The 16,918-nt window shown below is 38.7% G+C and overlaps 1 protein-coding gene across 2 annotated transcripts; it reads right to left on the reverse strand.

Annotated features, from left to right (window-relative positions):
- Positions 1–116: 116 nt before the first annotated feature.
- Positions 117–16,918, reverse strand: men1 (multiple endocrine neoplasia I). Of its 2 annotated transcripts, none has more exons than XM_039658733.2 (10): positions 16,765–16,918; positions 15,536–16,007; positions 15,234–15,442; positions 14,262–14,390; positions 12,991–13,031; positions 12,824–12,911; positions 12,593–12,729; positions 1,889–2,027; positions 1,600–1,773; positions 117–1,184 (listed from the first exon to the last, which is right to left on the reverse strand). In XM_039658733.2, the coding sequence occupies exons 2-10, from the start codon at positions 15,969–15,971 to the stop codon at positions 684–686; spliced, it is 1,854 nt and encodes a 617-aa protein (XP_039514667.2). In that variant the 5' UTR covers positions 15,972–16,007; positions 16,765–16,918; the 3' UTR covers positions 117–683. The 2 variants fall into 2 exon arrangements, with proteins under 2 accessions (XP_039514667.2, XP_088986299.1); XM_089130173.1 differs by lacking the exon at positions 16,765–16,918 and adding an exon at positions 16,596–16,747.

Genomic DNA, 16,918 nt, shown 5'->3' on the forward strand with positions numbered 1-16,918 from the left:
GAGAGTGGGCTTCAGGGCTTCACCCATCGCTGCGTTTGCGCATGTGCAAAGCACCAAAGGGCAAAGATAAGCCCTCACATCGTGCTTCACAGTAAATAAAAGGCATTAAAACTCAATAGATTTATTCAAGTTGTTTATTTAATGGAAAATACACTTTGAAGTTGGGAAAATAATTTTTACACAGTCACTGCAATTTGTTTTTGCAAAGTTTGCTATGGCACTACTGTATCCTTGAAACCACTTATGAAATCCAGCAGTTACATGGAGAACAACAAAACAAGTGCAAGACCTACTCAAGTAGGCTGGAAATCCCAATAATTTGTAAAATACATTAGACTTGTGAAACACGGAAATTTCAAAAGTTTTATTGTAGATAAAAGAATAACATTTTTTTTATAATAACCTGATAAACACAAAATAATCACTTTGGCTTGTTTTAATCTACCTTTTTTTTCCAAATAGAACTTGAAGTAATTATAGAGATTTAAGACAAATTAATAAAATTACTTTATACTTTCAAATAATAAACCAAAACTGCTGGTGCATGATAGACTGGTGCATTTTCTGACTTCAACTTGTGACGAACTTGTAAAGAACATTTGTCCTCTCAAGGCAAACTAATGAACTTCACTCCAGGTGAAAATGAAGAAGTTAAAAGAATAAAATAGCTATAAATTGGCATTTTAAAGAGTTTTGCGAGGGCGTTTCATGAAGGACAAGGTGTAATCTCCAGAAGGTGTGGGTTTCTGTCTCTTCATCTGCACTTGAGACTGAGCCGTGAGCTGCAGTTTAATGGCACTAGAGTTGATCTTGGCCGCAGAAAGCAGTCCCTTCATACCCTTCATCTTCTCACTGTGGAAAGTCACCACCGGCCCTCCCTGCACTATGGGTAGCTGGGAAGGTGAAGGTGTGGGACTCGGTGATGATGGCTCGTTTTTGCCCTCGGTCTCTTTACCTCGAGTGCCAGCAGACGAGCGACGCCGTCCTCCTTCTCCGCCCACCTTTTTGGGAACTGGATTTTGAGCGGGCAATGCTACACTTGGAGACGATGGTCCTGCTTGTTCATCTAACTTGGATTCTCGCCTCGGGACCCGTCTACGACCCTCACGCGGGTCCTCGCTGGATTGATCATCCTCGTCCACAGGTTCTGCATCTTTGGTGATGATTGACACTTTTTGCCTAATCTGAAAAAGTGAGATTATGAATGGCATTTTAATAAGACTTTTTAATATTTCCAGGGTTTTGGAAGTGGAAGTCATCATAATTAGGTAAAATTATTTAGTTGTAAAAGGGAGACGACAGCAAATGTAATTTATAATATTATAAAATCATAATCAGCTCTAATGGCCAAAGAAAAAAATCATGATGACGTTTCAACAAAAAAAAAAAAAAAAAAAAAACACTTTGAAGCTGTTGTATTAGATTTTAATTCATTTTTTTGTAATTTACTGCCAAGGTAATAAAACAAAGTTTAACGTCATAAATTACATGTATATTACTTTTTTTTATTATTAAAACATGGAATACTTCACTAGATTTAGGATATTAATTACTGTTGGAACGCATTAATCACGGCCTGTGAAAATCAAGGCATTTTACCTGTGCGTCAAAGCGACTAAGGGACTGAACCAGGTATGTGGCCCAGCCGACATGAAGCACTGGCGTGAGACTTCCTTCTTCCCATTTACAAATACCATCATAGAACCGGAGTAAGTGAGCAAAGCACTCTGGGTCCTGAAGGGCAGACAATGCAGCAACCTGTCTGGGCTGGTCCTTTGAGGTAAATAGAGGACAAGAGAAAGACTTTTCAAGGTTTACAACCTTGCTCTAAATATATACATATATTTCTTTTTTAAAGTGTTTTCTATCATGATTAATTAAACAAGACCTCTTTTTCTATTTCATCAGCTCCTTCGCCCCCACTTTCAGCAGCAGTTGTTGTCTCTTTAAGAAGGGTGGGAATGACATCATTAGCAATGTCAAAAAACTCCTTATAGATCTCTTCATCCTCTCTGCAGTAGTTGTAACTGTGGACCAAAAAAAAAAAAATTGGATTACATTATCTTTTGTTCTTAACAATATAAATATTTAATATATACACATGCACATTTATACATTTATTTATACAGTGTACATACACTGCAAGTTTGGGATCGGTAAGATTTTTTAAATGTTTTTGAAAAGTCTCAATACAGTAAAAACGGTAATATTGTGAAATATAATTACAATTTAAAATAACTTTTCTATTTGAATATATTTTAAAATGTAAAATATGCTAATTTGCTGCTCAAGAATTGATTTGATTATGATTATTATCAATGTCGAAAAAATGTTGTTTCAGGAATCCTTGATGAATAAAAAGTAAAACAAACAAACAAACAAAAAAACAGCATTTATCTGAAATAAAAAGCTTTTGTAACATAATACAGAAATTAACACTTATTCAGCAAGGGTGCGTTCAATTGATAAAAAGAGAATATATAATGTTACAAAAGATTGTAACAAGAGAATGTATAATGTTACAAAAGATTTAAATTTTAGATTAATGCTGTTCTTTTAAAATTTCTATTCATCAAAAAAGAAAAAAAATTGTTTTCAACATCATTAATAAGAATAAATGTTTCTTTCAGCAAATTAGCGATTTCTGAAGGATCATGTGACACTGAAGACTAGAGTAATGATGCTGAAAATTCAGCTTTCCATCACAACAATAAATTACATTTTTAAATATATTACAATAGAAAAAAGGTTCATTTAAATTGTAATAATATTTCATAATATTACAGTTTTTACTATATTTTGGATCAAATAAATGCAGCCATGGTGACCAGAAGAGACTTTTTAAAAAACGCTTTTGAATGGCAGTGTATAGGCATGAACAAAATGAAGATACGTCAGAGGGACAGAGGGTAGGAGATAGCTAATGTTGTCATGAAGGAAGAGGAAACAGGAAGAGCAGGAAAAGGAAGTGGATGGGAGTGAGCAGTAGTTCTAGGTGTGCTTTGTGCAGACATCCTTTAGGAGTTTAGAATCAAGTATTTTTAGCACTCTGTCTGTCCACTGTACTGTGTTTAGAGGGAGGAAAGTACAGATTGTCTCTGTCGACAGGGACCCAATGCCAAGGCTAAGACAGGAATGAGCTTTCTAAAGACTAAGGACAAACAGCATGAGGCAACACAGACAATGCTGGCGAACAACACATTTTCCATTTGGCATGAACATTTACGAGGCTTGATGAGTTTTCATATCATGACTGTGCAGTAGTAAAAGACACATTTTAGTTTAGAGATTGATAAAGCCTTTTTACATACATCATTTTCTTTACTTAGGAATGAATTACAAGCATTAATTAAATGAGCATTAATAAAATAATTTCATTTAATGCATTACAAGCATTAAATGAAAATGCCGTCATCATTTACTCGCCCTAAAGTTGTTTCAAACCTGTCTGAATTCCTTTCTTCTGCTGAACACAAAGGAAGATATGTTTAAGAATGTCGGTAACCAGACAGATGATGGACCCCATTGACTTCCATAGTAGGAAATAAAAAATACTATGGAAGTCAATGGGGTGCACCCAGTGTTTGGTTACCGACATTCTTAAACATATTTTCCTTTGTGTTCAACAGAAGAAAGGAATTTATACAGGTTTGAAACAACTTGAGGGGGAGTAAATGATGACAGCATTTTCATTTTGAAGTAAACTATCCGTTTAATGAATTTAATAAGCAAATATAGCTGCAAGCAGCGATGGCGGGCCCAAGCCGGTGGCACCGCAACCCCGGTTCCTTTAGTTACCTAAATGCACCCGGGTGGCGGTGCCGAAGGCTTTGGCCCTTTTATGATTAAATGTTAAAACGGCTTGCCATACTCTGTCATTTCGACTAGTCACAATTATGTTACAGATATCTTAAATGATAATACAAACTATCCAAAATGTAATTACGAATAGACAGAAAGACGTTGTTGATATCTACAATGTTAATTCCGGACAGGCAAACTTAGCTTTTAAATGTAAAAAGGGCTTGCCATACAGGGACGTAGGCTCAGAGAGAGGCTCACCATATTCAAACCAAAATATCTGACTTCCTCTTGGTCCGAGCTAATGACTATGTATTAGAAAGTTGTCCGGCTTGAGGAGTACAATGTATATAGCGATTTTTGTAACTGTAGATAAAACTAACAACCCCACTTTTGTCAAAAGGTGGCGCTATTTAGTCCTTGCACTATGCCCGTTTCTGAAACTTTGCACGTCTACTGGCTAATAAATGTGATCTATCTGTTGAGTTTCAAGCAATTTCAATTTCAATTTCAATTTGACTGTTGAAAAGAAGTGCGCCGATTAGATACTCAGGATCGGTATCGGCTCTGACACTGCCATCTTTGACGAGGCTGATTCAAATTCTATATTGTGCATATATACTATTCTATGTTAGGCACAAAGGCACAAAAACTTTCTAAAGTACCATAAAGTTTTTGTGTACTGTATTATTAGTGTTCTGAAGTTATTATGTGATATAGAAATTAATATTTAAGTCATTAAATTCAAGAACACAAACTTTTCCCTCTCTGCGCCTGTCAGTCATTCTCCATTCAGCATTCAAACAGCACGTCACATTCGGTTACAGTCAATGATGAAACGATCTTCAAGATGATTCAATGTTAATCCTATTATACTGGGTCTTTAAGATAAAGGTCTAAAGGTCTATATTTTCGAATGAAGAAACTTTTTCTTGCTGGACTTTATTGCTGTAACTTAACCGTGTTACTTTCTACCGGGTGTCGGACGCTGTCGGTTAGATCACAACACTAGAGTCAGAGCACTATAATTGTTCTTCACGCACACAGTAACTGAAATTTAAAACCTTTAAAAGAAAAGGCTCAATAAACTATTGCATAGATAGATAATGTATAATACACTGTTCATAAATATGTATTTCCTTTGTGCTTTGAACTTTTCAATACGGACTCACTGCGCTGTAACTTCATGTGGCTTCAAGCACATCATTCTCCGCTCGGGATGCACATAAGTGCTTTGTGCTGCACCGTATTGGAGCCGTAATATCATAATGCAGTGACGTAATGACCGATTATTAATTGCCTTTCAATTATATGTTGCTGCGTCATTAAACATCTGTCCTATGCATTTCAAACATTTATAGCAGCCATGGCTATATTTTTTTATGATTTTTGTTATCTTGTTTTTCATGAATGTATTTTTCAAAAATAAGAGCAATGTGTATTATCTATTATTAATATGGTTTATAATAGCATTTTTGTCATAGATTATGACAAAGTAATCATATGATCCACCAGCGAGGAACCAGCAGAACAGAGTGAACATTCTTTCTGTTTAGTTCAATCCTACTTAATAGGAATTTATTTAAAATGCTCGCTCTACTCCACACCATTAATGTCTTGTGCGGACATCCGTATTTCGACTTTCGGTTTTAAGTAAGCGATTTAAAAGCTCCCAAGTCCCAGCGGAGTCACACGTTGATTAACCGGTGGGAATATACACAATAGGGCTACCTGATATTGAACACAAGAGGGCAGTATAGCACTACGTATGACTCAGATTATTATTTTTTTATGAATTTTACAACAATTCTGGCTGTTTTTGAACGTAAACATAATTCTTAAATGAAAAAAAGGAAAAATTGGGGAAGTTATAATATTTGTATAATTTAATTTAGAAACAAATGATGTATAATTACATTTTTAGAAGATATGAGGCTTTTAGTGTTTACTTTTTAGACATTACTTTAATCTTTTGCCATAGTTGCACATGTCTACTGGCTAATAAATGTGATGTATCTGTTGAGTTTCAAGCAATTTCAAGCATGCTAAGAGTCCCAAAAGCATCAAAAAAGAATGTTAAAGTTTGATTCGTTGCCACGGCAACAGTATCAAAGATATCAAAAATTCATTCACAGGTCTACATCTGCCGTGTATTTACATTATACAGATGAAGTTTGAAGCAAATCGGTTAAAAATAAGAGAGTGGTTTCAAAGCATTTTGAAAGTGAAACACTTCCTGCTGCCAGTTGGTGGCGCTATAATTTTGACTCACAATAGTCACATCCATGTGATCGGTCTCTTACAGCGAAAACACTGCTGAAGTTTCATCAAGATCAGTTAATGTATGCTGAAGTTATAACACACATCCTGTTTCATGTTTCTCGCCATAATTTCGTTTCCTCGCCACGGCCAAACCGTTCGAGATATCAAAAATCCCTTGGCACCTTTTCATCCTTAATGTCTTGACTTCACGCTGATCGAGTTTTGTCGAATTTGGTTCAGTGCTCTAGGAGCATTACTTTAAATTCCATTGCATGTGTTTTAAACACAACCCTAAATAGCCGACTTCCTGTTGGGCTGGGGTAAAAAGTAAGAGTGTGAAGTAGGCTATATATGAAACGATGAGATCTATATGTGTACCAAGTTTCATATTATTACATGCAAGTGTGTTTGATTTATGGACCAAATTTTCAGACCAAGTTTATTGACCAAGTTAATCTGATTAATAAACTAATTATATAAAACTATTGTCAATGCACTACAATTAAACTAGTTATATGTCTTTACTTATAAAAAATAAAAATAAAAACTTATTTAAAAAATACCAGGCTTGAGAAATGTATTTTCTTTATGCAGGCCATACACACAGCAGTGAAATGGTTAAGCCCCCTCCCCCTGCACACTCACACACACACAGACAGGCAAAGACAGAGATGTAGGCTCAGATTGAGCAAGACCACATTCAAACAAACATATCTGACTTTCTGTGGGTCCTAGCTAATAAGTGTAAATTAGAAAGTTGTCCGGCTCGAGGAGTACAATATACATACCAATTTTTGTAACTCTAGTTAAAACTAACAACCCCACTTTTGTCAAAAGGTGGCGCTACTGAGCCCTCACCACGCCCGTTTCTGAAACTTTGCACATGTCTACTGGCTAATAAATGTGATGTGTCTGTCGAGTTTCATGCATTTTGAAGCATGCTAAGGGTCTCAAAAGCATCCTAAAAGCATCCTAAAAGAATGTTAAAGTTTGATTTGTTGCCACAGTAACAGTATCAAAGATATCAAGAATCCATTCACAGGTCTACATCTGCTGTATTTTTACATTATACAGATGAAGTTTGAAGCAAATCGGTTAAAAATAAAAGGGTGATATCAAAGCATTTTGAAAGTGACACACTTCCTGCTGCCAGTTGGTGGCGCTATAACTTTGACTCACAATAGTCACATCCATGTAATCAGCCTCTTACAGTGAACACACTGCTGAAGTTTCATCAAGATCAGTTAATGTATGCTGAAGTTATAACACACTTCCTGTTTCACGTTTCTCGCCATAATTTTGTTTCCTCGCCACGGCCAAACCGTTCGAGATATAAAAAATCCCCTCGCAAACTTTCATCCTCAATGCCTTGACTTCATGCTGACCGAGTTTCGTGCCGTGTGTTTGAATTCTCTAGGAGGAGTATTGCACATTCCATTGCGAGCGTTTTACAAACAAACCTCAATAGCCGACTTCCTGTTTGGCTGGGGTAAAAAGTAAGAGCGTGAGGTACAGATGAAACGATGAGATCAACATGTGTACCGAGTTTCATATTATTACATACAAGCGTGTTTGAGTTATGGACCAAGTGTTCTGACCCCGTTCCAGGGGGTGCTGTTTAGCCCCCCTGCCACACCCAGGTACCAGCTTCAGCCCGGCTCTGATGGCTGTGGGATCTGACCTGTGTGCAAAGTTTCAAGAGTTTTCAAACCCGTTAAGGGCCCCAAAAGCCGCTAAGAGTCTCAAAATCATAAAAAAAAAGAATTTTAAAGTTTGATGCGTTGCCACGGCAACAGTATCAAAGATATCAAGAATCCATTCACAGGTCTTTATCTGCTATGTATTTACATTATACAGATTAAGTTTGAAGCACATCGGGTAAAAATAAAAGGGTGAGTTCAAAGCATTTTGAAAGTGACACACTTCCTGCTACCAGTTGGTGGCGCTATAACTTTGACTCACAATAGTCACATCCATGTGATCGTCCTCTTACAGCGAACACACTGCTGAAGTTTCATCAAGATCAGTTAATGTATGCTGAAGTTATAACACACTTCCTGTTTCACGTTTCTCGCCATAATTTCGTTTCCTCGCCATGGCCAAACCGTTCGAGATATCAAAAATCCCCTCGCAAACTTTCATCCTCAATGTCTTGACTTCACGCTGACCGAGTTTTGTCGCGATTGGATCAAAGCTCTAGGAGGAGTATTTGACATTCCATTGCGAGCGTTTTACAAACAAACCTCAATAGCCGACTTCCTGTTGGGCTGGGGTAAAAAGTAAAAGCGCGAGGTATAGATGAAACGATGAGATCAACATGTGTACCGAGTTTCATATTATTACATACAAGCGTGTTTGAGTTATGGACCAAGTGTTCGGACCCCGTTCCAGGGGGCGCTGACGAGCCGCCCTGCCACGCCCGGGTACCATCTTCAGCCCGGCTCTGATGGCCGCGGGTTCTGACCCGTGTGCAAAGTTTCAAGAGTTTTCGAGCACGTTAAGGGCCCCAAAAGTGCCCAAAAGGTAGTAAAATAATAATAATACTAAAGAAAAAATATAGCTGCGAGCAGCGATGGCGGGCCCAAGCCAGTGGCACCGCAACCCCTGGCTCCTTTAGTTACCTAAAGGCACCGGGGTGGCGGTGCCGAAGGCTTTGGCCCTTTCATGATTAAATGTTAAAACGGCTTGCCATAGTCTGTCATTTTGACTAGTCACAATTATGTTACAGATATCTTAAATGATAATACAAACTATCCAAAATGTAATTACGACTAGACAGAAAGACATTGTTGATATCTACAATGTTAATTTCCGGATAGGCAAACTTAGCTTTTAAATGTTAAAAGGGCTTGCCATACACGGACGTAGGCTCAGAGAGAGTCTCACCATATTCAAACCAAAATATCTGACTTCCTCTTGGTCTGAGCTAATGACTATGAATTAGAAAGTTGTCTGGCTTGAGGAGTACAATGTATATAACGATTTTTGTAACTGTAGATAAAAATAACAACCCCACTTTTGTCAAAAGGTGGCGCTATTTAGTCCCTGCACCATGCCCGTTTCTGAAACTTTGCACATGTCTACTGGCTAATAAATGTGATGTGTCTGTTGAGTTTCATGCAATTTCAAGCATGCTAAGAGTCTCAAAAGCATCCTAAAATAATTTCAAAGTTTGAAGCTTTGCCACGGCAACAGTTTAAAAGATATCAAGAATCCATTCTCAGGTCTACATCTACCGTATGTTTACATTATACAGATGAAGTTTTTCATCTGTTTTTCATCATTATACAGATGAAGTTTTTCATCTGTTTACATTATACAGATGAAGTTTTTCATTCATATTATTACATGCAAGCGTGTTTGATTTATGGACCAAGTTTTCGGACCCCGTTCCAGGGGGCGCTGTCTAGCCCCCCTGCCACGCCTAGGTACCATCTTCAGCCCGGGCCTGATGGCTGTGGGATATGACCTGTGTGCAAAGTTTCAAGAGTTTTCAAACCCGTTAAGGGCCTCAAAAGCCATTAAGAGTCTCAAAATCATCAAAAAAAAAAAGAATTTTAAAGTTTGATGCGTTGCCACGGCAACAGTATCAAAGATATCAAGAATCCATTCACAGGTCTTCATCTGCCATGTATTTACATTATACAGATGAAGTTTGAAGCAAATCGGGTAAAAATAAGAGGTTGATTTCAAAGCATTTTGAAAGTGACACACTTCCTGCTGCCAGTTGGTGGCGCTATAACTTTGACTCGAAATAGTCACATCCATGTGATCGTCCTCTTACAGCGAACACACTGATGAAGTTTCATCAAGATATGTTAATGTATGCTGAAGTTATAACACACTTCCTGTTTCACGTTTCTCGCCATAATTTCGTTTCCTCGTCACGGCCAAACCGTTTGAGATATCAAAAATCCCCTCACAAACTTTCATCCTCAATGTCTTGACTTCTTGCACACCGAGTTTGGTTGTGATTGGTAAACACATGCGTTGTAATTTGATGTATTTCTCCTAGGACAACTATTCAAACAACCCATAATTCTCAACTTCCATTTTAATTGTCGTAAAACTTAGAGCACGAAAGTTGTTTGGCCTGATGTGATCTATAATTGTACCGAGTTTCATATTAATTCACGCAAGTGTGTTTGATTTATGGACAAATGTTCGAATCCCAGTCCAGGGGGCGCTGTCGAGCCGCCCTGCCACGCCCGATGACCAGCTTCAGCCCGGCCCTGATGGCCATGGGTTCTGACCCGTGTGCAAAGTTTCAAGAGTTTTAGAGGATGTTAAGGCCCCCGAAAATGCCAGAGAAGTCGCACACAGCAAATAAAGGGTTAAAATTAACCTGACAGGCGCCCCTCCTCTCACTCACACAGAGAGACACTGAGAGACTGGCAAAATTCTAAGATTTTCTCTACATTCAAACAAAGATATCTGACTTTCTGTGGGTCCTAGCTAATGAGTGTCAATTAGAAAGTTGTCCGGCTCGAGGAGTACAATATACATACCGATTTTTGTAACTCTAGTTAAAACTAACAACCCCACTTTTGTCAAAAGGTGGTGCTACTGAGCCCTCACCACGCCCGTTTCTGAAACTTTGCACATGTCTACTGGCTAATAAATGTGATGTGTCTGTCGAGTTTCATGCGATTTGAAGCATGCTAAGGGTCTCAAAAGCATCCTAAAAGAATGGTAAAGTTTGATGCGTTGCCACGGCAACAGTTTAAAAGATATCAAGAATCCATTCACAGGTCTACATCTGTCGTATATTTACATTATACGGATTAAGTTTGAAGCAAATCGGGTAAAAATAAAAGGGTGATTTCAAAGCATTTTGAAAGTGACACACTTCCTGCTGCCAGTTGGTGGCGCTATAACTTTGACTCACAATAGTCACATCCATGTGATCGTCCTCTTACAGCGAACACACTGCTGAAGTTTCATAAAGATCAGTTAATGTATGCTGAAGTTATAACACACTTCCTGTTTCACGTTTCTCGCCATAATTTCGTTTCCTCGCCACGGCCAAACCGTTCGAGATATCAAAAATCCCCTCGCAAACTTTCATCCTCAATGCCTTGACTTCATGCTGACCGAGTTTCGTGCCGTGTGTTTGAATTCTCTAGGAGGAGTATTGCACATTCCATTGCGAGCGTTTTACAAACAAACCTCAATAGCCAACTTCCTGTTGGGCTGGGGTAAAAAGTAATAGTTTGAGGTATATATGAACGATGAGATCAACATGTGTACCGAGTTTCATATTATTACATGCAAGCGTGTTTGAGTTATGGACCAAGTGTTCGGACCCCGTTCCAGGGGGCGCTGTCTAGCCCCCCTGCCACACCCAGGTACCATCTTCAGCCCGGCTCTGACGGCTGTGGAATCTGACCTGTGTGCAAAGTTTCAAGAGTTTTCAAACCCGTTAAGGGCCCCAAAAGCCGCTAAGAGTCTCAAAATCATCAAAAAAAAAGAATTTTAAAGTTTAATGCTCTGCCACGGCAACAGTATCAAAGATATCAAGAATCCATTCACAGGTCTTCATCTGCTATGTATTTACATTATACAGATTAAGTTTGAAGCAAATCGGGTAAAAATAAAAGGGTGATATCAAAGCATTTTGAAAGTGACACACTTCCTGCTGCCAGTTGGTGGCGCTATAACTTTGACTCACAATAGTCAAATCCATGTGATCGTCCTCTTACAGCAAACAGACTGCTGAAGTTTCATCAAGATCAGTTAATGTATGCTGAGGTTATAACACACTTCCTGTTTCACGTTTCTCGCCATGATTTCGTTTCCTCGCCACGGACAAACCGTTCGAGATATCAAAAATCCCCTCGCAAACTTTCATCCTCAATGTCTTGACTTCACGCTGACCGAGTTTCGTCGAATGTGGATCAAAGCTCTAGGAGGAGTATTTCAAATACCATTGCGAGCGTTTTACAAACAAACCTCAATAGCCGACTTCCTGTTGGGCTGGGGTAAAAAGTAAGAGCGCGAGGTATAGATGAAACGATGAGATCAACATGTGTACCGAGTTTCATATTATTACATGCAAGCGTGTTTGAGTTATGGACCGAGTGTTCGGACCCCGTTCCAGGGGGCGCTGACGAGCCCCCCTGCCACGCCCAGGTACCAGCTTCAGCCCGGCTCTGATGGCCGCGGGTTCTGACCCGTGTGCAAAGTTTCAAGAGTTTTCGAGCACGTTAAGGGCCCCAAAAGTGCCCAAAAGGTAGTAAAATAATAATTATTATAATAATAATAGAGAAGAAAAATAATCGCAAGGAAAACAATAGGGCCTTCGCCCTTTCAGGGCTTGGGCCCTAATAATCGCAAGGAAAACAATAGGGCCTTCGCCCTTTCAGGGCTTGGGCCCTAATTAAATGCATCCAACAGTAACAAATGAACGCTGCCCTCTGCTGTTAAAGTCTAATTAAAAAATAAGGAATATGTTGCATTTTCAAAAGTGAATTACTTAAAAAAAAATCAATATCATTTAATGGTCAGATTTCTATAATGCTTGACTTACTCTTGCATTACTGATGCAGCCTCTGCCCAGGAACGCAAAGCCTCCTGGACATTTCGGTGCCTGTAATAGTACCCAGCTATATACATGAAAGGGTAGATGTGCTCGTTGTTGTAATATTTTTTAGCCGAGTCAACAGCCTAAGGGAAAACGAAACAGAATAGTGCAATTTTAATAAATGACAACCTTGTAAATATCTGTGATATATATTTATACAACTGTAATCATATATACCTTAAGGTGAATAGAGAGAGGGCTTTCCTTGCCAGTCATGGGTTCCTGATCTTCAAGGTCAGCCAAAGTGCCCATTGCCATGGGATACCTTCAACACACATTCAGAAAGAGTTATATACAATAATAAGAGCAAATGAGTGCTCTGATTTATAAGATACGAGTCATACCTTTCCAAATCACCTCGATCATACAGCAGCCACAATAGCCTCTGAAGATAGAAAGAAAAAAATAGATACATAAATATGCATATGTACAAACATAGACACAGTGAACAGTACATAATAGACATTTATAGATAGTAGGGGTGTCACGATTCTCCAAATCCTCAATTCAAATAAATTTTCGATTCTAAGGTCACGGTTCGATTCGATTCTTGATATTTATCAATCGGCCAATCAGGATGCTCTCTGTCTTACATGCGTCTTACATGCTGTGTCTCTGTATGCACGCTCGCTCTTGCTCGCTCACTCTAGATTCCGGGAGATTTTAAAGGGTTAGTTCACCCAAAAATGAAAATTCTGTCAGTATTTACTCACCCTTATGTTGTTTCAACCCCGTAAGACCTTCGTTTATCTTCGGAACACAAATTAAGATATTTAAGATATTAAGATCGCTCCTGCATACAGTCCATAGGCTTCTTGAGGGACTGGCTCTTGCTGTCCCCGAAAAGTCATTAAAGACATCGTTAAAATAGTCCAAGTGACTACAGGGGCTCAATCTTAAGTTTATCAAACGACGAGAACACTTTTGTGCGCAAAAAAACAACAAAAATAACGACTTTATTTCAACTATTCACTTCCTTCTCCATGAGCCTGTAAGTCAGTTAATGTAGTGTGATTGCGTAGAGCTACGTCACACGTAGGCTCACTATTGGCCGACGCTGGTCATGTGTGTGTGATGCGTGACGTACAATAACAGAAGCTTACGCTATTAAACTAGTAACCTGACTCGCGCAGAGGGAGAAATAAACGAATAGTTGAAATAAAGTCGTTATTTTTGTTGTTTTTTTGCGCACAAAAGTGTTCTCGTCGTTTGATAAACTTAAGATTGAGCCCCTGTAGTCACTTGGACTATTTTAACGATGTCTTTAATGACTTTTCGAGGACAGCAAGAGCCAGTCCCTCAAGAAGCCTATGGACTGTATGCAGGAGTGATCTTAATATCTTAAATATCTTAATTTGTGTTCCGAAGATGAACGAAGGTCTTACGGGGTTGGAACAACATGAGGGTGAGTAAATACTGACAGAATTTTCATTTTTGGGTGAACTAACCCTTTAACTGATTTGCGTGGATCAGGGAGCCGATATCAATATGCGAGAGACTTGGGATGTCTTAAAATAGAAATCGTGACACCCTTAATAGATAGAGCAGCCAATATAATGCAGGAAACGTAGATGAAACGTAGTAATGAAAGTTTAAAACAAATAAAACGACATACTTGCTGGAGCTGGAGTAACTCTGTGCTGTCTGTGTGCAGATCTAGAGAAGGATTGATGGCGCAAACCATGAACGCTACTTCCATATTCCTGTTGCACTTCATGTAGGAGCCTTTGAGATATAACCAGCTCTAAGGAGAAAGAGAATAAAATAAATGAAGCAAAGATTTACAACATGAAAACATCGTCTCACATTTACACAACCGTTCTAAAAGTTTGGAGTCGTAAATGCTTAGCAAAGCTTCTATTTGATAAAAAATTATGCTAAAAAAAAGTGATACTGCCAAATAGCCTATTACTACAATTTAAATATGTAAAATTATTGCTGTGATGGCAAAGCTGAATTTTCAGCATCATCACTCATTCAGTCTTCAGTCACATGATCCTTCAGAAATCATTGGAATATGCTGATTTGGTGCACAAATAACATTTATTATCATTAGGGGTGTAACGATACCCTCATGTCACGATTCGATACATATCACGATACGATATTATTGCGATACTCCAAGGTTAACAAAAAAATTTACTGTTGATTAAAATACTAAATTTGATATTACAATGTGGGTTTTAATGAATAGGTTTTGGACAAGGACAATGGTGACACCAGAATAACAATATTCATGATTCTGAAGCTAAAAATCTGTCACTGACTAGATATATTTAAAATAATGCTGGCCACTTTTTACAGGTAACATAAGATATTTGGCATTATCAGGACCCATTGCACAAATATTCCCCCATTGCATTATTATACATTATATTCAAAGTTATATATAGTAGTTTAATGTATTAATGACACTAAAACTCTGAAAACTTGAATTTTTTTTCTCACACAGTAATTTCTATTTTGGGGGAACTATCCACGAGACATATTGTCACTATCCACGCTACGCATTGTTGCATTTGTGTATTGCGATATATTGTGGCACGATATATTGTTACACCCCTAATTATCATGAATAATAACATACCCTTTCATTGACTCCAGCGCTGACAGTCTGACCTCTTCTGTCTTCGTTGCCCTTCCCATGCCATGTGACCTCTGCAGTCTCTTCCCCACCCTTGCCAAAGATGACCCAGGCGTGATCTTCCGAGAGAGCGAGATGAACATCCTTCAGGCCCAGTACCTGACATGCAGCTACGACTGCAAAAGCTACTCCAGAGCTGTCCAGCTTTGTGCCTTACAGAAAGAGAGACACAGATGCAGAATTAATATACAATACAATGTCAGATTTGTTTAATGTCATTAAACATTCAATGTGTGAAAGTCTACCTGTGATGAGACTGAAGAGGGACTGAATATGTGCCCTGTCCTTGAAATATGACCGACTAAGACTGTTCCAGATCACATCTGAGACCTTTTTCACAAGCTCTCGGCTGGAGCCGCCAGTCGGTTTGCGGAACTGGGACATGTCCACGGCACCACGAATCTGGGCCAGGAAGCGTTCATAAAGGGCAGATACGAGATTCAGTTCGACTGTGGGGAAGCAAGAGTTGGGACTGTCAGGTTTAAGAGGTTCAAAGCGAACGCCCGGGACGTTGACGGGAACAACTCTGTTGACAGCCAGGAAGTGCTCTACGAAACCCAGCACTAGGGATAGCAGGGCCAGGTCTGGTTCTGGGTTGTTAAGCTCGGACTCGAAAAGCTGCACCACTCCATCGATGCCCCGGAGAGGGAAATGCTTCTTCTGAGCTGACCGAATCCCCATGGCTAGTGGTTGAGTTCAATCCCAGTCTGATGTAATCTTAAAGAATAAAGAAATAATATATAAAACATACACACAAACAATGTGTTTTATGTCTTGTCTAACAGCGGGGGCAGAAGTTTAGGCTATTCTTTGCTTATTAGTTAATAATTATTTGGCATTTCCATTGTATAGTTTCAGTTCTATTCTACTAAAGTACATTAATGCATACCATGGTACTGTATAATTATCATTTATTTATTTTTGACATGGTACTCCAGAATATATGTCCAATAAATATGATATAAATATCCAAACTATGATACTTTTTGGTTGAAAAGAGGCCAAGAACATCTAGGCTAGGGGAATTCCCGGAGACATGTGGTCCCAGAGACCACATCTTAAAATGTAACGTTAAATATTACAAGTAAACGTTTAAATCCAAAATAAAGCTTTTAGGCTGGCTGAACATGACATTTAACTAATCATAATTAGGTTGAATACCTAATGATTAGTTAAGAGTGTAATAAATACTGAAGGGAGAAATTTAACCCAGATGTCATACTTTATACTATACTATAACGATAACCCAGACATAATTAAAAAAGCAGCCAGTGCTTGAAATTTGAGCAATGAAAACAACCCAACTGTAACACATGTGAGTCTGGGCGACATCTGCGTCATGATGCTTCAGCTAGCTAGCTTATTCTATAAGATCAGTGTTTTCCAGCTTAAATAGCGTTTTACAGTGAACAGATTGGTCTCTGCTTTCTTTCGAAACAATAAAGCGTCGCTTGGCTTCATTCTCACGACATACCTTTGTTGAAATTACATCCACATGCTTTTGTTTTGCCCCGTGCTTTTGCCGCGCAGATGAGAGACGGACACTCCTACGAAACACCGGAGACACACACAATCTGTTCACACGTCAAAACGTTGAATCGGCTGAGTTATGCTTATTCCTATTGTGA

This window comes from Pimephales promelas, chromosome 1 (genome assembly GCF_988280905.1).
Source record: "Pimephales promelas chromosome 1, fPimPro1.hap1.1, whole genome shotgun sequence".
Lineage (NCBI taxonomy): Eukaryota > Metazoa > Chordata > Actinopteri > Cypriniformes > Leuciscidae > Pimephales > Pimephales promelas.